Here is a 26,578-nt window from a genome sequence, read left to right as displayed (position 1 = left end):
TGTCAGTTCTCATCATGGCACTATAATACAGGCAATAGACAGATATCTTTGCCTTATTGTGTTAATAAGAATACTGAGAAACACATGAAGTCAGAAGGGCGTCCAGTAGAGTAGAGGATGGGGACTGGGGGAAGTAGGAGGGGAGGTAAATGGGAAGTATTAGGGGATGAAATTGACCAAAATATGTTATGTGCATGCACAAATATGTCACAATGTATCCCACGGTTCTGTATAATTACAATGCTCCAATTAAAAATTAATTAAAAAAATAATACTGAGAAACAGGGGCAAGTTCCTGGAAGAAAGTTAACATTGAATTAACAATCAAATAAAAACTAGAGTTAAGAAACATGCACTAATTTAATCCTTTGGGTCAAGAAGTAGGCACTTAGAACTTTTGCCAATGTCACCTTTGATAAAATTTGCACACAGAAATTCTGCATTTGGTATGATGAGAATGGTGGGATTTATAGGCGCCTGATAGGAATAAATATTTCCCAGTTTAAAGATGTATATATCATTTGTCTTTCTGTTAGGACACATGCTTAGGAACTAAATTGTGTTTTTTTTTTTTAACCAGGAATTGAACTTAGGGGTGCTTAATCACTGAGCAACACCCCCCAACCTTATTTATTTATTTTTAAAAAATGTATATTTTATTTAGAGACAGGTCTCGCTAAGTTTCTTGGGTCTCACTAAGTTGTGGAGGCTGGCTTTGAACTCATGAGCTGCTGGGATTGCTCCTGGCTTGAATTGTGTCTTTTGACTCTTGTGATGAAATGTGGTAAGACTTTTTAGCATACTCTAAAGTGCAGTGTATCCTACGATTAGTATTTGCTCTTGTTGTTGAGAATTTAGTATCAGGCTGCTGAGCAGACTGCCCACAAGGATCATCGAAGGATGGATGCCTGCACTGCACATGGAAGGGCTGCGTTTGAAGCAGAGAATACACCTTGCTGCAAGGCTTGCTTTTGGCTATACAGGCCTATATATGTGCAGTCTTATCATGTCGACCCCGTGTTTGATTTAGTGACAGGAAATCATTGTAGAAAGAAAAAATAGCCTCAGTGAAAAGCCACAGGCCCACCCAACTTTCCTTTAACTGTAGTGTTTAAAAATCTTGTTCAGTGTGCGCAGGTGATGTAGAAGGGTGGGAGAGGAGGGTGCTGTGCTCAAGTCTGGGTGACACCTCTTCTGAGGCAGAGTTCCCCATGATTCTCTCATTATCATTGGAAACTAAATTGGAACTTGTCTTTTGTAGTTTTCTTTTACCTAATTTTGTAGTCAAACTTTCACCTTTGTTTGAGGTGTGAGGTGTTTTTGTGTTCACCACTTCCTCCCCTGTAAACTCCACAGCCTTGTTCAGTATCCTCATTCACCCTTAGCCTTTCTTATGTCGACCCCGAGCACCATGTGCCTACTTCTAGTCCTCCCTACCTGGGCTTCAGAGCTCTTACCTGCAATTTTTCCCTATTGTGGCTCCACACACAGCTAGACAATAAATGATGTGGAGTCTCTCCTGTGAGGTCACCACCTCTTACTGGTAGGTCATGTTGACTGGGTGGATTATTGGCTTTGGGGCTTGGTGTCTCTGACTGGAAGCATCCAGCCTTACATGGCCACGTGTTAGGAGACTTCTATCTGAGCCTGGGGTTATAGATCGTTTTTGGTTTATACTGTCATGTATTGTTTAACACAGGGATACATTCTGAGGAAAGTATCAGGAGATTTCATTATTGAACAAATATCATAGAGTGTGCTTACACAAACCTAGATGAAATAGCTAGTACACACCATAGGCTATATTATAATCTTATAGAACTGCCATTGTATATGTTGTAGACCAAAACAACATTATATAATGCATACTCAATATAGACATGGAAGCTGTGACCTTCACCATCAGCTCTGCACACAATCCCATGAACTATTTGTCCTATCAGTGGATGGCTTCATGCCAAAGCCATGTGATCAACTCTCAAGCAAAAGGGCAAACAGCAGTCACAGCCACCTACCAACGCACACACAGATAAAACCAGAGTGCTCTTAAGAGTTCTTGGTCTTTCCCAAAATTTGGGGGCTTACTGTTTGTGATCTTTACCTCTATTATAGGTCATCATAGCAGACTGAAAGAAGAATAAAATATTCTCTTTTATTGCTTTAATAATACAATTATTGCATGTAGTAAATTTCAAACCATTTCAGAGAAACATGTCGAGGTGGAATTCATTCTTTCTCTTGCCCTCTGTGTCCTCCCATACCTGATAAAATATATCACCTGCTCTGTCCCAGTGATTTCTTATATTAACATTAATGTCATCACCAGTTCACTGCAAAACAGACATTTGACAGGCACCCTCACCTCTTGTCTTTCCTAAAAATTTCTTTGATCATTTTATTCCCCTTTTTCCCACTATTGTTGCTGTCTTAGTTGGGACTGCCATCATTTCTTTCCTGGACCATCATGACCACATTTTACTCTCCCCTCCCTCTAATTCATCATCCTCATCTGCTTCTAGAATTACATTTTAAAATCATAAATTTGATCATGTTTCTTCTTTATTAAAATGTTCGACATGACTCCCATTGCCTGTAGGAATCAGGGCAAAATCCCCCATGACTTTTCTCCTGTGATCTCTTCCAGTATCATCTGCAGATATTCTCTTCAGGTATTTCGTGCAAATGGTCATTTGCTGTGTCCTAAAATTTCTAGGTCCCAGAGACACTTTGCCTTTGTCTGTGTTGCTTTCCTGACCTCGAATGCCTTTATTATCTCCTCTGAGACTCAACTTGGAGACTGAACTCACATTACACCACTTTGTCAGAATTTCCAATCAGGCCTTGGCCTTCCTCTTCCCCACCATAACTTATTCTCTCCTTTAGATGCCCAGAGGCTTTGCATATACTTCTATTATAGCACATGGCACATTACTTTATAATTAATTTGATTACAGGTACATCTCTGTGGATAAATTACAAACTTCTCATGGAAAAATTGTTTGCCATCCATTCATTTTATATTATTGGGGTTTAGCACAAAATAAGATTTTAGATATTGGTTGAGTTTATGGGTAAATACAAATTAATGGACATCTTCAGAGGTAAATATTTTACTAGGGTGCTAATCTTGCTTTGTAATTATTATATCAAACAACAGACACTAGAACTAAATTAAAACCAGAAATACACAATGAGTTAACTCTTAAACCAGAACCCTATTTACATGACTGCTATGAGGTAGTAAGCAAACATATGCTTCAATTCAGATCATTACTTAAAGAGAGTTTTATTATTTTAATGTAGAATCAATAGAGAAAAAACTGTAAGTGTGGAAAAAATCAGACTTTTCAAAATCAATTTATTTTCAATATAGCATTAAAGAAGCTGTCTCAATTACAAAAGAACAAAATAACTGTTCAGTTTTGCAATTTTTCTTTACATTTCCTACCTTACACTAAGTAGCCAGAATACAGTGATGAAATTTTGATGAATTTGATAGTTTCGTTGTCTACAATGTAAGTAAGTGAAATTAATTTTGAAAACTTCATTCTTATTGAGTTTTATCCATCCTAGATATTATCTATTCTGGGAATAGCTTTGAAAAGAAGGCAGGGTCCAAGATTATGGGACTGTTTTTGGTCTAAAAATTCTTGGCAGTCAGAAGTTGTGCAGTAGAAGCAGCTATGATCTTCCCATCACTTAATTTGCTGAAATAGGCTGACAATGTGTTGCTTTGCCAAAATTGATGATTCACTGACAAGAAATCTGCATGATTGGAGCCTTCCCTATTTGGGACTCTGATGGGCCTGAGTTCACAATAGCTGTTCAAACACCATTGAACATAGATGCCCTGGGATGGATGGTCCCTTGGATGAATCTTCAAACTAGGATATTTTTCAGTATTGAATCTTCCAAACTGTGTAATCAGTAGCTTTCAAACTTTCAATCCACATCGGGAACACATTTTCTATTATAATACAACACACACACACACACACCTTAATTCAAAGTTTCATGAGATAACACATTTACTGTGTGCTTTACAGGTTGATGTTTATGTTACTATTTACTGGCTATGAAAACTTGGACAGGTTATTTAACTTCTTTTAACCTCAATTTCCCTATCTGTAAATTGGGGATATCAACACCTACTTCAGTATTTTTGCTAGGTTAAATGTAATTAACATAATGTGCCAGCACTGTGCATGACACAATAAATATGTTTCCTCTTTATATAAAAAGTATTTAAATATAGCACTAGGGATGTGGCTCAGTGGTTGAGTGCCCCTGAGTTCAATACCAGGTAACCAGAGTACCCCTCCCCACTGCCCCCCTGCCAAAAAAGGTGTTTGAATAGCTTATATTCTAGAAAACTTGTCCTAAGTTTAGTCTAATGCACCATTTTTGCTGTTTATTTTGAAACTTATTTTTATGAGGTATTTTTTCTTAATGAGGCAATAATTTTAAGCCTGAAAAAGTTAAGATCAGTTAAAGGGAATTAAACTTAGGAATAATTGAAATCGTTCTAATTTTAGCTGTCTAAACATAGTCTTTCTGAATCCATCGATTCTTCTTTATTCCACTTATTGAAAAAACTAATATTATTTGTTACTAAATTGAATCCTTGTTGAGTGCCTCAGGGTACAGGGACCAAAAAGAAGGCACTGAATTGAAGTACATGAAACAGGAATTGAAATGCTGTGTAAAATAGGGAATCTAGTTTTTTGAAATAACATCTTTCAGATGCCATTCTACAGTGAATGCAAATTTAGAAAGGTAAGTGTGTTTGACAATACAGAACTGCAGATTCAATATTTGGAAACAAACACATAAAGGTTAAGCGATGGATTGTAAGTGGTTTCCTCTGCATGCATCTGATACAATGCAGTGCAGTCAGACTCAGGGTCACGAGGAGTCATTGCCTGTACCTTTTCTCCACTTTTGAGGAGAAATAATTTGACCTGAGCAGAAAAGGTAACTGTGTTATACTTTTTTCTTTTTTTAAACAGGCTGTACTATATTTATTTTTAAACAGTGTTCTCTACAGACACAGGTGTTAGAGTATAAGACAATTAATTTTCATAGTGCTACGTTAGAATTATACTTCAAAAACCAAATTATAGTAATAATGTACAATGTAACTGATTTATGTAAAATGAGCACAATTTTCACCAGGCTTATTATTATCTCTAAACTAAACACAAGTTATGTAGTCAATTACAAAGTGCTTTCAAATTTGAAATTTAATTCTTATGACAATCCAGATCAAACATTGTTATCATCTTCATTTTAAGATACAGAAACTGAGTTGTAGAGAAATTAAATTGTTTGACTAGAACTTATATTACAAGGAAGTCTCTAAATCCAAAACTGATTCTCTCTCAACTGGTAAATCCTTTAAAGACAGAGCCTAGTAAGTTTGTTACATTTTATCATGACAGAGATCCCACAGAGACACACACTAAAATGATCGTTTCCATCCCATTAGCAATTGAACAAGATATTCAACAAATGGAATAATATTTCTTGGGTTTGTGATTTGGGAGTGGCTCGAAAAGCCTTAGCAAATTTACTTGCCATGTCTTCCACAGTGGGTCCCTTATGCATGCAGTTGACAGGCTGATAGGTAGATTTGGAAAAATATTAAGTCAGCTGAACAATAAAGGCATTCACTCTAAGTCCTTACCTTGCAAATGGAACCAAGACAGCAAGCTGAGGACTCTCCACCACATATTGTGCCGCGCTGCTATAACACTTTGTTGGCTTCCTCTAGATTCTGAAGTCAATGCAGGAAAGTAGTTTCTTTTGAAGGGGGAGAGGGAGTAGCTCTGTGACCTCATGGTGTCAACTCCTTTGTCTTCTCTGGGAGCCCCCTCCTAGTTAGCTGCCCCCAAACACCTCCAGGTGGAACATTTTGAGGACCACATTTGTCATCCTGATTGTGGAGAGGCGTGAGTGATGTGTTGCTGATTAAAGTTGTTCTACCACAAGTGGGTAGTACTGGTAAGTCCACTAATTCAAAGGCTTCAGGGGCTGTGGTGGTGGTGGGGTTTGGATATTAAAATGTCCCTGTGTAATGATATCATCCTTATTTTTACTTTTCTAGTAATTTACTTTGTAATGACTATATGACTTATATTCATTCGATACTTAGGGTTAGGTAATTTTTAGTCAATCTTTGTGAACAATTTTTATTTCTAAATCTGGCAACAATTTCTAATGGTTATCAGAAGACAAATCCATTCACACATTTACTTATTTTTGAAATCTGCATACTTATCCATCCATCATCCATCCATCCATCCATCCATCCATCCATCCTTCCATCCTTTCATCCATTTACCATCCACGATCTACCATCTAACATCCATCCATCCATCCATTCATCTGTCTGTCCATCCATTTCCCAACTTACTCAGTCAGCTTGTATGCACTTAATCAGATATGAAAGATTAACATCTTCTTTTTTAGATATAAGGATTTTATGATCTGGTGGGTGAAAAAATAAACCAATAGAATTTTAGTGCTTATTAATTCTCATTAATTGGGTCAGTCGAGATAATCTTTATACCATTTTTCCATTTGAAATGGGGTGTCAGAGTGAGTGAATGAAACAATGGATGGACTCATCATCGTTTGAGAAGCAAACACTGTTCTTTAAGTTCTTTGATTTATCATTTTTTCAGAGCATTAAAGAAGATCTTAGTTTCAATTGTATTTTGGTCAATGGTGAGTGTATCTTATTCACCTACAGGTATGATATTCTGCTGGTTGAAAACTTTGACTAATGCCACAATAGTCCACTGAACTCAGAGATTAAAGACAGACCCTGGGGAAATGCTGCAAGGCAGGTTTGCAGAGTACATGCCCTTGTGGTTTGCATAGTCCTTCCTACTGTCATTAACCTCCGTCAGCCTACAGCCCACAGTGTGTTCAATAGGGGAGGGCAGCAGGTTGTGGCTGCTGAGAGGGGTGGAGAGAAAAGATGAGGTTGGAGCATAGTGGTCAAGGAGTGACCTGTTTTCTAATGGAACAGTGTCTACTGACCACCTTGTAAGTAGGAGTCCTCACAACTCTGTAGGGGAAACAACAACAACAACGACAACAATTTCCCCCTATCCTTCTGAATTCTTAGCTGGGACCTCAATAACAATAGATATATTAATATGAGAAAAAATGAACAATAAGTTTTTATAATGTATATTTCTTCTATGCATGAGAAATTCACAGAGGGTGATAACTCTTTTTTATTTTATTTTTTTGGTATTGGGGATTGAACTCAGGGGCACTCAACTACTGAGCCACATCTCCAGCCCTTTTTTGTATTTTATTTAGAGACAGGGTCTCACTGAGTTGCCCAGTGCCTCACCATTGCTGAGGCTGGCTTTGAACTTGAGATTCTCCTGGCTTAGCCTACCGAGCCGCTGGGATTACAGGCGTGTGCCTCCGTGCCCAGCAAGAGTGAATAATTCTTAAGGAGATGTCTTGGAATTCTGGTCTATGTAACATTTTCAATAAAAAGTGCAGTTTTAGAGAAATGGCTAGACAAAGGACAAAGACCTTGAGTCTTGAATGGTGGAAAATTTTGGGAAGGCAAATATATGGGGAAACTCTTGGTCAAGAAGGGCTGATTAGTTAAGCTTGCTATGAAGTTTCCCCTGGTGCCGTCTCTGGATTAACAAAGGTCTAAAATCGACTGTAATGGTCCTTGGTACCAAGTTGTCCTTGGTAGAGAGGGAATGAGACCTTAGTAAATACATATTTTGCTTTTTTAAAAAATACAAGTGGCATATTCTGCTACCCTTCAACTGACTGCCAAGTTGTCATTTTGATCCCTATTCCATGAAATCCTTATGTAATGTTTCAGTTACTAACAGGAAATAATAGTAGGTTCTTGGTGGGAGAAGGTCATGTTTTAGAGAAATAAGCAAATGTCTTATTTCCCATGGTCACTCTGGTCCAACTGGGTCACCAGAGGGGGGAAAACTGAAAAAAGACACATCTATTAAATAGCCTAAAGATGCACTGCTTTAAGGGTCAGAACAAATAGGGGATTTCCCCATGTGCAGAAGCCACTGGGGTTTTTGTTGCAATTACAAGAGAGGCCTAAACTTTCTTCTTGACCTTTCATGGCTTTTATAGAGAACCATGGCCTTTCCCAAGGCCAGAGAGAGAGATGGACTCACCTCATTTCCCTGAAGATGCTGCTGCTGCTAATTCACACCTGGGGTGGGATTCTTTGAGCACTGTTGTAAAACTTACCATGGAGTTTCTAAGTTAGACCAGCAGCCTTTGAAATTAGTTATTGATTCAGAAAAAAATTTCCTAGGAGCAGCAAAACTTAGTGGGATAAACATGGGGGCAGAGATGGGCTGGTCACCTGGGCTTTGTCACTCTCAGCTGGGTAGCTTCTGCACATCATTTACCTCTTAGAATTATGTTTTTCATCTACAAAATAGGTAGATGGGAGGTTTGAATTAAATACAGTTCCCAGAGCACCCTGCAGTGTGGTACATACAGGACCTACCTGAATCTACAGACCTAGATGGCTTGGCAGCATCTCAGCCCCACAGAATCCACGATAGGTTGGATTTGTTTGGAAAGGAAAGAGACAACTAAGATTTGTTTGCTCTTAAAGCTTCTGCTTAGAAATCCAACCATTGTGAACCTGGGCTTCAGTGGAAGTGGAAACTTTAATATAATCAAATAAATCATTCTGGAAACAATTCAGATAAGAAAGAATTTCAAAAGGAATTTGTGTTTCAGGTGAATATATCACAGAACAGCAGAGGTCACCTTCTGTACCAGCTCATGGAGGTCTTCCTGGAGAGGTGGCCAACCTTAGTGACTTTCTCTGTAGATGGGGTTTGAGGAAAGTTGGGTTTCACATCTGTGTTCTAAAAACCCAAGAATTTCCCAGGTTTTTCAGCCTTTTGAAATGTTTTCATGAAATTTTCTTTAAAAATATGTGTGCATATGTGTGCATGTTTGTGTGTGTGTGTGTGTGTGTATATATATATATATATATATATATATATATATATATATATTGATACGAGGGATTGAATCCGGGGACACTCAACCTCAACCTTTTTTATTTTGACACAAGGTCTCAATAAGTTGCTTAGGGCCTCACTAAGTTGCTGAAGCTGGCTTTGAATTTGCATCCTCCTGCCTCAGCCTCCGGAGCCATTAGGATTACAGGTGAGCCCCACCATAAGCATCTTTTATTTTTTTTTTTGAGAGGGGGTACCAGGGATTGAATTCAGGGGCACTCAAACACTGAACCACATCCCCAGTCCTATTTTATATTTTATTTAGAGACAGGGTCTCACTGAGTTGCTTAGGGACTCACTGTTACTGAGTCTGGCTTTGAACTCACGATCTTCTTGTCTCAGCCTCCTTAGCCACTGGGATTACAGGAATGCACCGTGCCCAGCTCATAAGCAGCTTCTTTAAAAAATATTTGAAAAATATTTTTAAAAATATTCTGGAACCAGACGGATGAGTTGGTATCTCAGCTCCAACATTTCTTAGTCATGAGATTCTGGGCAAGTTATTGCATCTTTCTAAGGCTCAGTTTCTTCTTTCATAAATCAGGGACTAGTATCTACTGAATAGGGGTGTCAAGAAAATCAGAGTTTACACAAGTACTTAAGTGTCTGATAAATACAAGGGCTTAAAAAATGCAGCATTTTAAAAAATTTTTTAATTGCCAGTCTCTGGACACCCCCAATCTATGAATTTGTTATGTCAAGTAAATTGGTTTGGGTCCAGATTCTGTGAACTTAGAATAAAATCTGAATGTTTTACTATGATCTGCGTTAGAGGTCACAGACTCTTTCTATAAAGGGCAAAGTAGTAAATATTGTAAATATTTTTACTACTTAACTATGTGTTTGTATCCTCATAGCAGCTACAGGCAATGTGGCCACGAATAAAGAAAGCTGCATTCCAATAAAACTATACTAGAATTCCAATTTCATATAATTATCATTTCATGAAGTACTATTGTTCTTTTGTTAAATTCTCAGCTTGTGAGCTATACAAAGACAGGCTATAGGCTGGGTTCTGTTCATAGGTGAGATTCAATTTACCGACCCCTGGTCTATAAGACCCCATGCCGTTGGATCAGCCACCTGTCTAGCCTGTCTCCCCCGACTTTCTGTCATGCTCACTATGCTTTCATTCCCCAACCTCTTCTGGTCTAATTCAGCCACTTCCTTCCGACCTGGGGGTTTCTGCACTTGTCATTTCCTGAAACCCTCCTTGTATAGTTCTTGCCATGACCAGTTCCCTGATCAGCTGGTTTAATGGTTGCCTCTCAGGGACACCATTTCTGACCATCCTCTCCAAGAGAATTCCCCCTGCTCCCTCCTTCCCATAGTTACTCTCTGTCATGTACCCACTTTACTTCCTAAACATCATCTATCAAAGTCTATAATTATCTTGTTCATTTATGTGCCCTGCTTTCTTCTTTGCCACTATAGCTCCAGTCAACCAGCCTGCTAAGATATAGCATCCAATAAAGATCACAGAATGATGAACTAGTCCACAACCTCAATATCTTAGTTTCTTTTATACCATGAGTTAATAATCCCTGGTCTCCTTACCTTGTAAAATTGTTCTGAGAATCAAATGAACAATTTGTTGTTTAAATTAAAAAGAGTTGTACCAAAGGGAAGGTTAATCAGTCAGGCAGCTTTCTAAACAAACCACAGAATTCAACCAACACACCCTGTTAATATTTTTCTCTTACTACGGAAACTCACTTAAGGGGAGAATGGTAAAGCAATGACCATATAAAAGAAGCTGTTTTATTTCTCATCCCTGATTTTCCCCATAGCCAAATGGAAGGTCTCCATGTGGGATCCTATTTCGGCCTTAGCAAATAAATTAATTACTTATTAGTATGTAGTCTTTTATTATTATTAGCATGTACAACTAAGTATTTTATATTCATTATCCCACTTGAGTCTCACAATCACACTGGTAAAAAAAATCATTATTGTGCCCATTTTACAGGTGAAATGAGTTGAAAGCATGTACAAAGCAGTCAAGCCAGGATCACCGCCCCAGCTCTGCGACTCAGGAATGTTTCATACTACAACAGGATGTTCTTCTCCAGACACACAGCCCTGTGGATTGCCCTAAGGACAGAATGGCAGCCAGGAAGCTAAGTAAGCGATGACATCTCTCCACAGCCAGAGGCAAGTCCTCTGTATTTCACATGTGTAGTTCTGGTAAAATGAAGTATTATGTTTCTTCAGAAGAAACGTGTGTGTGTGTGTGTGTGTGTGTGTGTGTGTGTATTTTTTTGGTCCTTAAACAACTTTCAAGAACAACAGCAGCAACACATTACACATTTTGCTGATTTAAGCTTAAACAAATCCAAAGTACATTGACTGATTTTCTCTGGATGTGTAAGCAGCCTTTATGAACATCACCAAAGGGGTAAATGAGTTTGGGAATCTGTCAGGCAGAGTATGACTGAGAACCAGCCAGAAGGCTAAACACAGCCTGGTCTTTTGTCAGACACCAACATTAGCTGTTATGTTTCCTCAGGAAATAAACTATGCCAGGGCAGTAGATGGTTGTAATAACAATGAAAATCTGTATTCATATCCCCAGTACAAATTTGCATTCCAGGCTTATTTAAAAATCTTGTTAGCTTAACATATAATTACGTTGATTATAGATTCCATGGATTGTAGTGGTGGAGAACCTCAGGACATGCTACTCCCAAAATATGGCACTTAGATATAGGGTATGTTTAAAGCTGAAAGATTTGACACAAATGGCAGAAGCAGGAAGGTCCCTTTGACACCCCCTCACCTCCTGTCCTTCTCCCCTGAAGCAGGTCATAAAACCTAGGAAGGATTCTCTGACCTCCACCTGAAATAGATGCTCATGTAAGAGGTGTCCTCCCTATATCTGGCTGAAAGAAGCACCCTTATCTCTGAAGACAAAAGGACACTGGGAGGAATCCAAACAGGCAGTGCTGTTTTTCTAACTTCATTACCATTAGATCATACTCTTTATCATATTTCTTCATGGTTGCTCACTCTTCATCAAACTTAGCATCAAAATACTTAAGCCTAACAATTTCTTTGGGTCTTCATTTCCTGATGAAGTTTTCATATTGTGGAAAACTTAAATCTGTATGTTTTTCTCTTGTTATTTTGCCTTTTGCTAAAGGGCCCTCCACCATGAACCTAGGATTGTAGGAGAGATATTTGGGGGCAGTGGAAGCATTTTGGAGCTTGCTTTTTCATTCATGGCTGGGTTTTCACCTCACCAGTCTGGATGACTCAGAGACTTAGTGCTTGACCAAAAGGGACCTGAGACCCTCAGAACTGCTGGAGCATGTTTGCCCTTCAGTCAATTAGCAGTAAGTGTCCCTCAGGCCCTGTGAGAGAAGAATCACACTCTTAATGGACACTTATGAAATAATAATGACCACAATAACATCTGAGAATAGGATAGGAATAGACGCCATTCAGAATTTAATATGAGATTGCTCTGGATCGACTGAGGACACAGTTTCTCTTTATTAAATCATCTATGAACCATTTCAATGGAGATGCTCCTGGAATGGAAAGAACTAATTACAACAGTGCCATAGCTGTATCAAGAGGGGACAGCTCTCAGCCAGGAAAGCATGTGTGCTTGGGTAGTGAACAAGAAATTTGGCAATACAGTTAAATGAGGTTTTCTTTTTTATAATTACAAACTATTTTTAAAAAATAAATACACTTGAATCACATAGAAAAAAAATGATACAATAGTTTTTAATAAATGAGAAAGAACTCAATTGCCTCCCCCAAAATAGCAGGTTTAGGATGGTCTATGCATTAACCAAAAGGCTTTGGGATCTTATTCCCATCTTGAGTGGCAATAAAAGAAAGAACCAGTACACATTTTTCATTACACATATGTATCCTGTACAAAGTCCATGAATAGTTGAACAGCTGCAAAATTCTGATTTTTGTGTGAGTAATGGCAGCTAAGTGGTACCGAATAAAATATTTGTAAGGAATGATTGCATATTAAGTTTGACTACTCATCACTATAATTTTAAGCCTACATACATCAAACCTAATATTACATGTATTTAAAATCAAGTTATTCTCTTTGCATTTAGAGGAAATCTTTTTCCCCCTTTCCTTGAATTTTCAGTATAACTAGTCACTTTCCAAGGAAAGTTCAATATGTGGAAGTATTAAAGAGAAGCAAATCCAATTTTAATCCTACATTTAAAAATGGAAAGCATCTGCCGTCACCTACCAAAATATCCCCCATCACCTTTGTAACATGAACATTAACCTAAATAGATGTTCAATCGCTCTTTTTCCTGCCCTCCTACGCCTGTCTCCCCTCCCTCTAAAGCAGCCTTGTCAGCCAAGCGCCTCTTCTTTCTCACACATGTGCTGGATTACAATTTAAATGCAAATAATTCCAGCCTCATTATCTAACTTCATGAAGACTCAGTACAGTTGACTGTGCTGATTTCTGTGAAAATTAAACGGAGGTTCATCTGTATTCCAACACATGCATTACTCAGAGTAAATTCAAAAGAGCAATTCATCACTACTTTTAAATTAAACACTGGCATTGCCAAGTGCCTAGGTTACGGAGGAACGCTTTCCTTTGACCACACAGGGAACCCTTTCTACAAAAGCAACAGAGATAGGAACTTCTCTTCCTGTAGCTGTTCAATTAGTTACCAGTGACACTAGGTAATTGAAATAAGAAACTTCATTTTAATACGAATACAGCTAGTTAAGTGGAAAAGATACATTTATGGTAATGCTATGCACAACGGGAAGACAATCTATATGTGTCTGGAACACTACGGACAAGAAAATGATCAATGATGACTTACCAAACTGATATCACTCCAGAAGGTATATTTTTTATTTTTATTTTTTTGCAAAATCATCTTTCAAATATAAGATAACTTTAAAACAATTCTTTGGTTAAAAGTATAATTAAAATAAAAAGTAGAAACTCCTCCAAGCCTTTCAGCCATCAGCTGGCTATTTAATTGGCCATTTAGATTCCAGGAATCTAAATGTGATGGGCAACACTGTAATCTCAACGCCATACTGGGCGAGGCAAGAAGCTCCTCACTAGGAAAGCAGTGATGGCGGAGAGAGCCTGGGAAAACAGAGCCCTCGGTTTATGCATTAGAATGTGCCAATTATTCTAGTCCATGGCAGAATAGATGTGGCATTTTAAAACCATGGAAAACAAAGTCCTATCTATGAATAATACTGGGGCATTAGCAGATTGATGTGACACATTTGTAGAAGCAGAAAACGGTTTCAGATTTGTAATCCCAGATTAAATCCTTTAATTTCATTTCCCCTAGTTTATTTCAGATAACTTTCTACATTAAAATTTTTTTCTTTTGTATAAGAAACCATTTGATTATTCTTTTCTGGCATTTCCTCCCTTTTTTTCTTTTTTATCCTTCCCTTACAGGTCATTTATTCTAATAAGCATCAATCTCAGATCACAAAGAACCAGCCACAACTTCAGGTTGTAATGTCAACTTATAATTTTTGTAAGAAGATGAAATCTGGTAATACTGTTGTTTCTTTTATTACACATAGATTCAATATTATTTCTAAAGAATTCCTTAGTTGGAGTCCATAGTTAAATTTTTTAATAGGTAATTGTGCAAAAGAGATTTTAATGTGAATTCAGATTATTCAGCCATTTTGATAAGCAATTTGGATAGTTAAAGCAGGGGAATAAACTCTTTCTTGTACTCAGGGTTCTCTACCTAAATTATTCAGAAAATTGTTTTAGATCTCTGCTTCCTTTGGCTCAGGTAGGCAGTTGCCTAAGGCTGTGTCTGTATTAGACTAAGGACATTGGAATGCAGCCCAGTCAAACTGATTTATCAGGACATCATAGGACTAAGACAACTGAGGGAGATGGAGAGGATAACCTATTCTGAACTCTATTTTACACAAGTAAAGACACTGTCTAGGACACACTTCAAAGTGTCAAGGAAATCTGATATGAAGTGTTCAAGCATATTCTGAGCACTCAAGCCCAGGAAAACCTGTGGTGAATCCAATAAATATTATAGACCTGATTAAATGGTGGATTCACTTCATTACAAATACCAGGGACACTACATTAGCTATAGTGTGACTTTTCTTTTTTAAGAACTGTAATGGAATATTTCCCTCTCAGTTATTTTAAGGTTTAAACATACTAATATGTCAGCAAAGGGTTATTTTTATGTCCAAAAGTTGATAGGTATTTGTGCAATGCTAAAAGAAATCATAATCTGTTTCTTCAAATGTAGAATTCGTGACATATTTCTCTAAGTGTCTTTTAAAAATGCAACCAGAACCCTTTCCCTGATTAACACATATAGCCAGCAACCTTTCACTTCCTCTTCTTTCCAGGGGTCATCAAATTTCAATTTTAATTACCAGCAAGCATAGGTCTGTTTTTATTTGCCATATATTTTATGAGTCTGGGTTTTAAAACTTATTCTACAACATATATAGATTTGCTTTACACTATTGTTCCCTTCAAATGGCTGGGATTTCACTTTGTACACAAATTCTACACAATGAACTATTCCATACCAGACCATTGTCTGTGGCCCTAATAGTCAGCTATTCACACAATTAAATAGACATTGATCATTGATGTTTTGGTTTGATTGTCATTCATTTTTTTCTTTTAAATAAACTCCCTTTAAATATGGGAAGTAGGTATAACAAGAAACCACAGGATGTGGTTCTCTAATTTTCTTCAAGTGGCCCTACCTCCTCTATATTTTAAATTACCATAGAAAAACAAACAAAAAAGGGACAGCACAAGTAGCAGTACTGCATTGTGACTGTCAGCATTGAGATTAGTTCCCTGACTTCATTATACATCCCTGGTATAAGTGGTGCATTTGTGGATGTTCTATTATGGTTACAAGGTACTATAAGTATCCAACAACCTGGCCCTTGGTGTGGTTTATAAAGATATTCATATTGCACAGAATGAGCTTCTTGCTTATTCAAATAATTTATTGAACATATTCTTTCAAAATGTCAACATCCTTAACTAGTTAGCATAGTAGCATAGTCTAGGGGACAAAGACTAGCAAATTTTGGTGATTTAGAATTGCTGTGGCTCATTAGACTATGATATGGAAATTCCAATTCTCTTTATAGTTTGCAAGCTTTCTGCACCTACCATTGAACATGTCACACGTATCTTCCACATGAAGTAAAAGCACATTGAGAGCAAAAATGCTTTGTTTCCCCATTTCACAGATAGAAGCAAGAAGGGCCAGCTGCTCTGGAGAAAATGTGGCAGTACCAGGGTAAATGTTAGCGTCCTCCAACAGGTGTCTTGAGCCAGCAACACTGGTGTATGGGGTCTGCTGAGGGTGGAATTTGATGTGTGACCTAAGGACCATCCTTTGGGGGCATGTTTTCTAATAACCTTAAAAGGATTCCTCAGCTTTGCCTATCTTAAAAATGGAGTTCAGAAGAAACCCCCGCCCCCAAACTGCATTCTGGGCATACTCCTTCCACAGAGCAGGCTGGCAGCTCCTTCGGGGAGGAGTGAGGTTCCTTAGCCATGCATAGGCGGAAGGGGGACAACAGCATCTGCTGCAGTGGGTGTCCCTGTTTTGGAAGACAGTTCTCCAAAGCCTTGTTAGCTGGGCAAGAGTCCAGAGAGAATGGATTTATTTTCTCCCTGAATCATGTCTTTCTTTCATTTACAGTCTCATCATAAGAACTTGAAGCACGAAAGAAAATATGCTAGATTATTCTGAGCTGTCCATTTAGAATGTGGTATGGAGTTTTCCACTGTTTACTAAACACCCCAAAGACTTCTCCAAAAGGCCTTTTCTTCAATCCCTCTGTGGCTTACTCTTGCAGCAAGGTCTCTCTCCAGTTGAAGCCCCCTGTTGGTCCATGAGTCAGGGGAAGGATGGGGGGATCTGTTAGCTGCCATATTCCAGTTTCTCCTAGTTCTTCACAGGAGCAAAAGCCTAGGTATGGGATCTGAAGTTAAAGTAGTACAAAAGGAAAAATGGAAGACAGAGGGTCAATGCTTAAACTTTCACCTAGACACAAAGATATGACACAAAGTGGCTCTAGAACAGGGGCTTTGTAGAAATGTATCCTCTTCAAAAGTCAATAAACGACATGGATAGAGCTGATAAATGAGAGGGAAGAGTATTTATAGTGCAGCAGGATTCATCAGAAGGATCTATCAAACCATGAATCCCCTGCTGTAAGTTGTTTAGTTTATAGATTGCTGCTTGATAGGGTGGGAGACAAGAGAACAAAACATATACAATATTCCCTCTCACCCCACTTTATTCACTTTGGATACATTCCAAAACCCCTAGTGGATGCCTGGAACCTTGGATAATACCAAATTCTCTATATGCTGTTTTTTGCCCCACTGTATGTACATACCTATAATAAGATTTGATTTATAAATTAGGCACAGTAAGGGATTAACAACAATAATAGATAAAATAGAATAACTAACAATATACTGTAATAAAAGTTATGAGTGTAGTCTTTTTCTTTCTCAAAATATCTTACTGTGCAGGATTGTATCTTTGGATTGTGTTTGGTCACAGGTAACTACAACTTCAGAAAGTGAAATCTTGGATAAGGAGGCTACCACGAAGCTGAGTTCCAGAAGTTAATCCCTAATTCCACATCAATCCCAAATTGCACGTCAAGTTAAAAAGGCACCTTGAACATTTCTTTTTTCTTTGAACATTTTTGAAATTGTACTTGAACACAATGGCAAAGATCATTTAATTTTTAATCATTTGTTTCACCCTTGCTTTATCTTTTTTTTTTTTGGGGGGGGGCACACATATCTTTGACATTCAAAGCAGAAGTTCTGCCCTTGCTATTATCAGTTGTTATGGCAATTTTAAAATATATTTTTGCATATGTGTCCAGAGCTACATTTATAATAATCCCTGCCCTCCAGCATCTTACAGACTAGTGGGGAGGACACATAAATAACCTGTTTAAAAATGAGAAGAGAGTTGCAATTGAGTTTCCTTTCCGGTGGCACAGAAAGGAAGTAGCTGCCTTACATGGTAGGTGACTGACCAAAAACCCTTTCTATAGGCATGAAAAGGAAGAATTCAGATGCACAGGTCAACCTCCTGGGGTTTTGTCTTGTTACTGGGTTTGCCTGTGGCCTGACCACCATCACTTGTTGCTTTCCTTGGCCTGCAGGCTTGCGAGAACCGCTCACCTAGCTAAGCTTTCAGCTGTGTTAGACTAACTCTCCTTATCCACTCCAAGGTCCCTCATTGCTTGTAATTCTTAGCTGCTTCCTAAATGTTAGCTCTGAGAAGCTGGAATTGTCGTTAACACATCTTTTTCTCTTACACAAGATCTAATAAAGTGCTTTACAGAGTCCCACTCAATGCATCTTGGCTGAGTAAATCAATAAGTGAATCTTCCTAGCTCAGCATAAATACATGCTTCAAATAATGAGCCAAAAGCCAGTCGCTGAAGTCTTATTAAACTACTAGGCACCATGAGTCCCATAAGTTCAAGACTGAATTACCTTTCTGACCATTTGTACGAAGTCCTTGGAATTCTGAGGTGACAGGCCCTGCAGCTGACAGGTACATGCTTCAAGGGAAGATGCATGGGCCACAATCAGAATGTTATTTCCTGGGGACAAAGGCAAAGAATGGGAAGGCCATTTCTATAAAGACATATGTAAACTTTGTAAATTCTGGAAGATTCATGTTCTGGGGAGGGATCAACATTCTCAAAAAGAAGACAAAACCAGGCAGTGTGGAGCAAGCCTGTAATCCCAGGGAGGCTGAGGCAGGAGAACTGCAAGCTGGAAGCCAGCCTGGGCAACTTAGCCAGACCCTCAGCAACTTAGCAAGACCCTATCTCAAAAAAAAAAAAAAAAATTACAATTTAGGATGTATGTAGCTCAGTGGTAAAGCACCCCTGGGTTTAATTCCCCAGCACTTCAAAAAAAAAAAAAAAAAGGCAATTTGCCCAGCCAAGCAACACTTTGAAAATTCTTCATTATTTTAAATAAAACAAAAACAAAAAAACAACTTTTTGTCTTAAAATAATTATAAACAACACAAAGAAATGGTAAATATTTAAGGAGAGGGGAAAAGTTAATCACCCTGATTAAATTATTATACATTGTATACATGTATTGAAATATCATATTGTAACCAATAAAACATATTTATTATATGTTTATTTAAAAAATTTAAAAAGGGGCTTGGAATACAGCTCAGTTGCAGAATACTTGCCTAGCATGCACATAACCCTGGGTTTGATTTCCAGTACCAAAATAAATAAAAGAAAAAGGGAAACAAATTTTTTTTATAGAATTATAGATTCATCTACAGGAGGTTACACATACATACATATATACACACAATGGAGGTCTCATGAAGCCTTCCCTTGTGGTTACATTGTTCATAACCATGCTACACTATCAACTCTTGAGGGTTTTTTTTTTTTTTGTGTGTGTGTGTGTGCTGGGGATCAAACCCAGGCATACTACACTATCAAAACCAGGAGATGGACACAGTTACAATCTGCTTGGCTATTTGGCTCACCAGGCAGTCACTGTGTATGAGTATATAGTTCTGTGTCACTCTCCCACGTGCATAACTGTGTGTAAGCACCATGAGAATCAAGAAGCAGAAGTCCTCTGCATCCACAGGGCCCCTGGGCCAGTCCTTCTAACACAGAGTGAAATGTTGCCACTAGAGAATTGTGAGCACTGGAGACCTCCTAGCTATTAGCACATGCTGTTTACCTTCATGGTAGTGAGCAGCTTATGAGTGATAACTGGAACAGTAGATGGACAACCATCTACTGTTGCTCAGGGCTATCTACTGTCAACATTTTTGTGCACATAATTATAGTTTTTGCTCTATGAATATAAATAAATTAGCTTGAAATCTATAGCCAACAGTCAGTCAGAAATATCATTAAATATTTGAACCCAATCTTTGGAAAATGTAACAGCAAACAGACTTGAGCCTTACATACCCTTCTCTTGGTGGCAGCATGGCTAATATATGTGTTTGGGTAGATGTTGCTTAGGGTCTTGCTAATTTGCTAAGGCTGGCTTTGAACTCCTGATCCTACTGCCTTAGCCCCCCAAGCTGCTGGGATTACAGGTGTGTGGTACCAATGTTCAGCTTGTGTAGATGGTTTTATATGTGAATGTCCATGCTCTCTGGTTAATTATAGGCAAACAGTGTTATTCTAGAGACCTTCTGGAAATTGCAATGGGGAGTCCTCTTGGTAGGGTGCAAGATGGCCAGCTACAATGCAGAATCTAAGTTATTAAATATAAGTAATTAAGTCTAGTGTGTTCCCCTGGGATTCCTACCATTTTAGATACTCAGAGAATATTACAAATTCAATGTCAAATAATTTAGAAGAGAGCTAGAAATATATTTCTTTCCTATTAAGCAAGTCTGTCAAAGCAACTGCAAGCATCTTGAGTAGCCCTATTAGCCATGATAGAGAAATGGTGACATATTTAAATATGGAGTCCAAAATAATACCACCTACCTTTACTTTTACATTCACTTATAATTTCTTTTGTTACTTGGAAACTTCTATTGATATAAGTGTCATAGGCTTCTGAAACCACTAGTTTGCTGACTGGAATGTGAGGTCTGGAACAGAAGAATGAACAAAAGAAATGAAAACATTTTGATCCTGAGATGAAGCAATTGATATTCTAAACCATTTTGTCAGGACTTTTTCTAAAGTTCCCATATATCTATCCATGTCCCTAGAAAGAAGGGAGGTAAAGAGAAGACTACTGCCTTTATAAAGACATGGGGTTGAAATGTACTAAAACAGATTGTATGTATGGTGTCACAGTGACCTGTTGAAAAATGAGATATTTAGTTCATGCTCTATGCACAGGATGATATACCCACAGTTAGACTACTTTTACTAATTATTATCATTGATGGACCTAATCATATACCTTATAGGAATTAAGGCGAGGTTAGATTAGGACAGGTTTTAAAAGCAGAAAATCCATCTGATTTGTGACCTCATAAAAATTTCCACCAGCCTTTTCCTTCTCTTTGCCTCTTATTGAAAAAAAGAGATGAGACACCTGGCACTAGGAAAAGCCCAGAAGACATAAAGAAGAGGAAAGCCCAATTTCTGGGCTTGAGGAGCTAGCTGTCTGTGTGGACCAAGTGGGGAGGTTATCGATGCAATGATAACTATGTAATCTACAAAGGCATTAAAAAGAAAGATCAAAATGCCTGACCTGGTGACCCAGTCAACCAATGCCCTTGGGCCCACCACCACCTGCTTCCACCTCCCTTTACTATTCAGAATTTCTGGGTTGTTTCTGGTCCATAGCTATTTATCTTATTCTTGAGTATGACCATGTCCTTTACTATTTCTATTTTCTATTTCTTGTTTTGTTTTTCATTGATGGGTGTTTTCTGCCTGGTGCATAGGTGGTAAGGTCTCAAAGTGATTTCACAAGGCATTTCCTTTTCTTTTCTCCTTCCCTCCCTCTCTACCTCTCCCCCCTTTTTTTGCTGGGTATAGAACCCCCTTCCTTCCTCCCTTCCTTCCTTCCTTCCTTCCTTCCTTCCTTCCCTCCCTCCTTCCTTCCTTCCTTCCTTTTCTTTGCCTGGGCATTGAACCCGAGCCTCACAAATGCTAGGCAAGGCTCTACCACCGAGCTACATTTGCAACCTCCATATGGCATCTTGATTTGAATACATTACTACTACAAATATTTACTGAAGGCTTCCAGTGTCAGGCTCTGTGCATGAACCCTGCTTACGTTTTTCAGTATAATCTTCCCAGTAATGCTTTTGTAAATCCCAAGTTTCTGGATGACAAAACCAAGGCTCAAAAAAAAAAAAAAAAAAAAAGCCACAGAGGACTTGCTCAGACTGTTAACAACTCTGAGAAACTAGACTTGAATCTGGGCCTCAGACTTGGCCTGTGAGCAGATTCTCCACACTGGAGACCTTCTGACAGTGTCCTAGAAGGTCACCCTTCTGTGCACTTGGTCTTACTGTCAGGGCTGTAGTGGTTCCATTTGAAGGAAACCTGCCCCTATAGAACCTTCCCCTCATACTGCAACAATAGGCTACTTCATGAGTCTCAAGGAGTCTCTTCAAGGGTTAGACCACTTTGTGATGTGTGAGATTCATGTGAGTGAAGGCTGTGATACATGCTGGGATCGAGTTCCTCCGGATCAGTTCTTGCCTGTGGCCTCTCCCAGCACCTTGAAGTAAAACCTTTGATTGGCTCCTCTATCTGACCTTTCCCAATGGGTTTGGGAGGAAGTTGAAGACAGTAGGAACTGTCATACTGTCACACATGTAGGGTCCTGAACTCTCCTAGAGTCTGGTGGCTTTGAAACACCCAGTGGACCTGGAACTCAGTGCTCTACTGAACCACATCCCCAGCCCTAAATAAAATACATTATTTAGAGACAGGGTCTCACTGAGTTATTTAGTGCCTCGCTTTTGCCGAGGCTGGTTTTGAACTCACGATCCTCCTGGCTCAGCCTCCGGAGCCTCTGGGATTACAGGCATGTGCCACCATGCCCAGCTCCAGGTCCTTTGGGGGCATCTTTGGAACAGTGTTCTCATCAACTCTTTACTTCCCCACTGCTTTGGTTCAGGCTGTAGGGCCGACTTCTGCCTTAAGCCCCACAAAATCTTGATTTGCTGCCTCTCTAGATCCATGCCCTCCTCCAGTCCTGTTTCCCCACGTGTCAGGGCCCTGTTCCCTGCTCTGAGCCTGCCTGGTTGGTAGGCATTTTTTTTTTCCTGCATTGCTGCACTGGCCCAGCTTGCTAAGTCTAGGGCTGCTTACTACACCCACCCTCTAGGCTGGTCTTGCCCAGGGATGAAGCTTCGGTATGAGTCACCAGTCTAGTAAGTTCCCCTAACTTGGCTTCCAGTCCCTCTCCCTCCTGTTCTCTGCTGGCCCCTGTTGCAAGGTAACAGGGCTTTTAAAGCTGAGTGCTCTCGACTCATACTACCCTGTATCCCAGGGCTAGCTTCTCTTCTCATCACGGTATCTTCAATCCCTTGGGCTTCACTTACTTACTTCAAAAGTCCTGTTCATTTTGTCATCATTAATCTCATGGAGAGTTTAATTTGAGGTTGTATCTTTCACATACTTTAACTTTGTCCTTCTCATATAACTAAGATTTAGAGGCTTCATCTCCCTCCCCATATGCCAAACAGAAAATGGTTGAATTGAGCTGTGATTTGCTGAAAAGAAAAGAAGATTTGGAATAAGGACCATGTCCTGATTCCCAGATTCTTGGCCTTCATTCTGCTTGCACTGCTGATGGGGTTGTGCGGTCTGTGTGTACCTGGGTGTGTTTTTCCGAGTGCATAGTGGGCTCAGCTAGAGTGGCTTTGGAGAACTTTGTAGGTCAGCTTGAGAAGCCCTGCAGAACATACCAAGGAGAAACAGGACATGGATGGCCCAAGTAAGCCAGGATGGGGCTGGATGGAGTGTGCCAAAAGTCACCTCGCCAGTGTTGGCAGCAACTCAAACTCTTTTCTGGCTAGATGGGATGATGGCTGTTGACATGGGGACAATGATTTATTGTGCCTGAAGGATAGAAAAACAGTGACCAGAGAAGGGACAGGACAAAATGTCAAGTGTGGTAGGGGATCAGATTGTTGATTTAATTTTATGATTTATTGATTTATTTTTGTAGTACTGGGGATGGAACCACTGAGCCACATTCCAAGCCCTTTTTATTAATTTTTTAAAAATTTGAGACAGGGTCTCACTAAGTTGCTGAGGTTGACTTTGAGCTTGCTATCCTCCTGCCTCCTCCTCCCAAGTTGCTGGGATTATAGTGCACCACTGCACCCAGCTTCAGACTTTTTAATTTTTTTTTTTTGAGAAAGGGTGGCTGATGGCTCCACTAAGTTGCCCAGGATGGCTTTGAACTTGCCATCCTCCTGCCTCAGCCTCCTGAGTTTCTGGGATTACAGTTGTGTGCCAGGGTGCCTGGTATAATTTTATTTTTGAGGAATGCTAATTTCTTTTAAGGAAAGAAGATATACCACACAATTAAAGAAGGAGTTATCTGACATCTTATCTGCAGAGTAAAAATATTAGGGTAGAAAAAGGATAACCTCTCCTACCTTAGCCAGAAATTCACATTGTTTCATTGGTGATTTGGGTAGGTATTTGAAATGAAAGTTCAACAGATATTACAAGAAAGAGAGCTAGCATTAACTTTGGTCACTTGTTCCAAATTCTACTCTAAGAAATATAAGTTTAATTTCCCATTATCATGATTGTGACTTCTGTCCTTCCTCAAAGAGATTTTACATAGCTTTAGTGGATTTTCAATAGTCAATGTAACTGTATTATCATTAGTTGATTTTTTTTTTGGGGGGGGGGTTTGGTACCAGGGATTGAACCCAGGGGCACTTAGCCACTGAGTCACATCCCAGCCTTTTTTTTTTTAAATATATATTTTATTTAGACACAGGGCCTCACGAAGTTGCTTAGGACCTCACTAAATTGAGGAAGCTGGCTTTGAACTCATGATCTGCCTGTTTCAGCCTCTGAGCTGCTGGGATTACAGGCATGCACCACCACACCTAGCTCACTGGTTGATGCTGAAGTATGCATGTGGATTTTCAACTGGGAGCAGTCTATACATCAAAGAAAAAAAAATGTCAGTACAGTTAGTCTGGTCTAATGGCAAAAGGAACAGAATAGGAATAAGAATGACTGTAAAGGGTACACAGTACTTGGTATGCAGAAATTGATCAATAAATGTTAGTTGTCATCATTATTTTTATGTGTGGTCAGTCACTATATTTATAACTTTAGGTAAGCCACTTGAACTCTTGCATATATGAGTGGCTTGCTGGGCTCAGGATGTAGTTCGTTGGTGGAGCACTTGCCTAGCATGTGTGAAGATCTGGGTTCCATTCACTCCTAGCACTGTAAAAAATAGGAAAGAAAAGAAAAGAAAAAAGAAAAGAAAAAAGTGACTTGCTCACATTCTAGGGTGATAGCCCTAACAAGTAAACATAATAAGGAAAATTATAAATGTTTTGGAAAATTAACATTGTCACCTCCCTTATTTCCCAACAAGCATCTGAATTATATTACCATTAGCTAGTACATGTTTCTGGAATGCAAAATGGTTTTGTTATTCCACTGAAACAAATATAATAAAGTCAGGAAAATCTGACATGGGTTGGGGTGAAGAATATAATTCACCCTATCCTAATGTTAATGATTGGAATCTTTAATGTCCCTAGAAAAGCTCATCTATTAGGCAGTGCAGAAATGTTCAGAAGTGCAATGATTAGATTATCAGAGACGCAATGTCATCAGTGGATTCTTCGACTGTATGCACTACTGGATGGTAACTGTAGGGAGGTGGGGCATGACTGGAGGAAGCAGGTCACTGGGCATGGTCTGGACTATATCTGGTTATGGCCCCTTCCTGTCTCTCAGCTTCTTGGCTTTCATGAGCTGAACAGCTTTCCTTCACCACACTCTTCTGCCATGATGTGCCTCATCTAGGGTCCAAAGTGATGGAATTGACCAGTCATAGACTGAACCTCTGAAACCATGAGCTCAAAATAAACTTCCTCTTCTAAGTTGTTCTTGTCAGGTGTTTAAATCACGGTGATGAAAAGCTGACTAACACACCTAAATGCAAGGGAATGCTGGCTTTTCTCCAGATTTGGTTTCTCAAATCATAGCTTGGCCTTCCCAGTTATGAACAGCTACCTGCAGACTATGCCTGGCCCTTCATCCAATGGATTAGCCTGGTCTGGTGAGAGCATGGAAAGTGTTTCCACACAGGTTCCAGGAAGCAGCAGTTTCAGAGGGTTACCTGTAGGTTGTATCAACACTCAGGTTGGCTGCAGCTAACTCTGAAGGAGGTATCCACGCAGGTAATGTGCTCCCAGCAACCCATTTTGTCCACTCAAATAAGCCAGGCTCGACGCGGATCTTCAAGTGATTCTCTTGTTGTAAACCTTAGAGGTAAAATAAAACAAAGATGAAGGAAGTGCTATGATGTTCTCAGTGGAAAAATAAGTTTTAGGCCAAATCCTTACACAATTCTGTTAAAGCAGTTATTCTTTCTCCTGGAAGGAAGTGGAAGCCTGTGGGTTTGGACAAGGCTTATAATTTTTGTGTTTTACTGACACATGAGTTAATACTCTGGCTGCACCTCAAGAATGTATGCTGGCTTTAAGGATGTTTGATGTCTGATTTCAGGACAAAACCCACAAATCATTATCCATGTAATTGGTTCAATTCTGTGACTACTGTAATTTCCTCTTTCCAAAATAAATTCCACGATTGTGTGACCAAAAAACTTCAGATATTCTCTTAGCATCCATTACTACACAATAGCTTTCATTGTATTTGACTATCATGTCAATTATTCATTTTTTCCTATCAGAAAATCTAATGTTGAATATTTAAAAGTACCAGCACACAAATCTTAGATTTTATTGTAGTGTGATTACTCTTAGTAGGAATTGTCTCTGTTAGCTTAG

The 26,578-nt window shown here is 39.0% G+C and overlaps 2 protein-coding genes and 1 long non-coding RNA gene across 4 annotated transcripts in view; 1 reads left to right on the top strand and 2 right to left on the bottom strand.

Annotated features, from left to right (window-relative positions):
• The window catches only part of Crtam (cytotoxic and regulatory T cell molecule), a 31,911-nt gene extending 26,156 nt beyond the window's left edge, over positions 1 to 5,755 (bottom strand). The window contains exon 1 of the mRNA XM_027930799.3: positions 5,687 to 5,755. Coding sequence (XP_027786600.3) covers positions 5,687 to 5,732 — 46 coding nt within the window. The 5' untranslated portion in view covers positions 5,733 to 5,755. The remainder of the gene's footprint in view (positions 1 to 5,686) is intronic.
• On the top strand, positions 5,717 to 11,196 carry LOC139706908 (uncharacterized). Its single transcript, XR_011708615.1, has 3 exons — positions 5,717 to 6,003; positions 9,110 to 9,204; positions 11,026 to 11,196. It is a non-coding gene; the product is annotated as an uncharacterized lncRNA (long non-coding RNA).
• A 1,282-nt stretch (positions 11,197 to 12,478) lies between these two features.
• Ubash3b (ubiquitin associated and SH3 domain containing B) overlaps positions 12,479 to 26,578 on the bottom strand; it is a 144,932-nt gene continuing 130,832 nt past the window's right edge. For both annotated transcript variants that reach the window (XM_027930800.2, XM_027930801.2), the window contains exons 11-14: positions 25,906 to 26,050; positions 20,589 to 20,695; positions 18,586 to 18,695; positions 12,479 to 17,039 (exon numbers count right to left, since the gene is read on the bottom strand). In XM_027930800.2, coding sequence (XP_027786601.1) covers positions 16,902 to 17,039; positions 18,586 to 18,695; positions 20,589 to 20,695; positions 25,906 to 26,050 — 500 coding nt within the window. In that variant the 3' untranslated portion in view covers positions 12,479 to 16,901. The remainder of the gene's footprint in view (positions 17,040 to 18,585; positions 18,696 to 20,588; positions 20,696 to 25,905; positions 26,051 to 26,578) is intronic.

The sequence above is a fragment of the Marmota flaviventris genome, chromosome 9, assembly GCF_047511675.1.
Source record: "Marmota flaviventris isolate mMarFla1 chromosome 9, mMarFla1.hap1, whole genome shotgun sequence".
NCBI lineage: Eukaryota > Metazoa > Chordata > Mammalia > Rodentia > Sciuridae > Marmota > Marmota flaviventris.
This window is presented reverse-complemented; position numbering and strand designations above follow the sequence as displayed.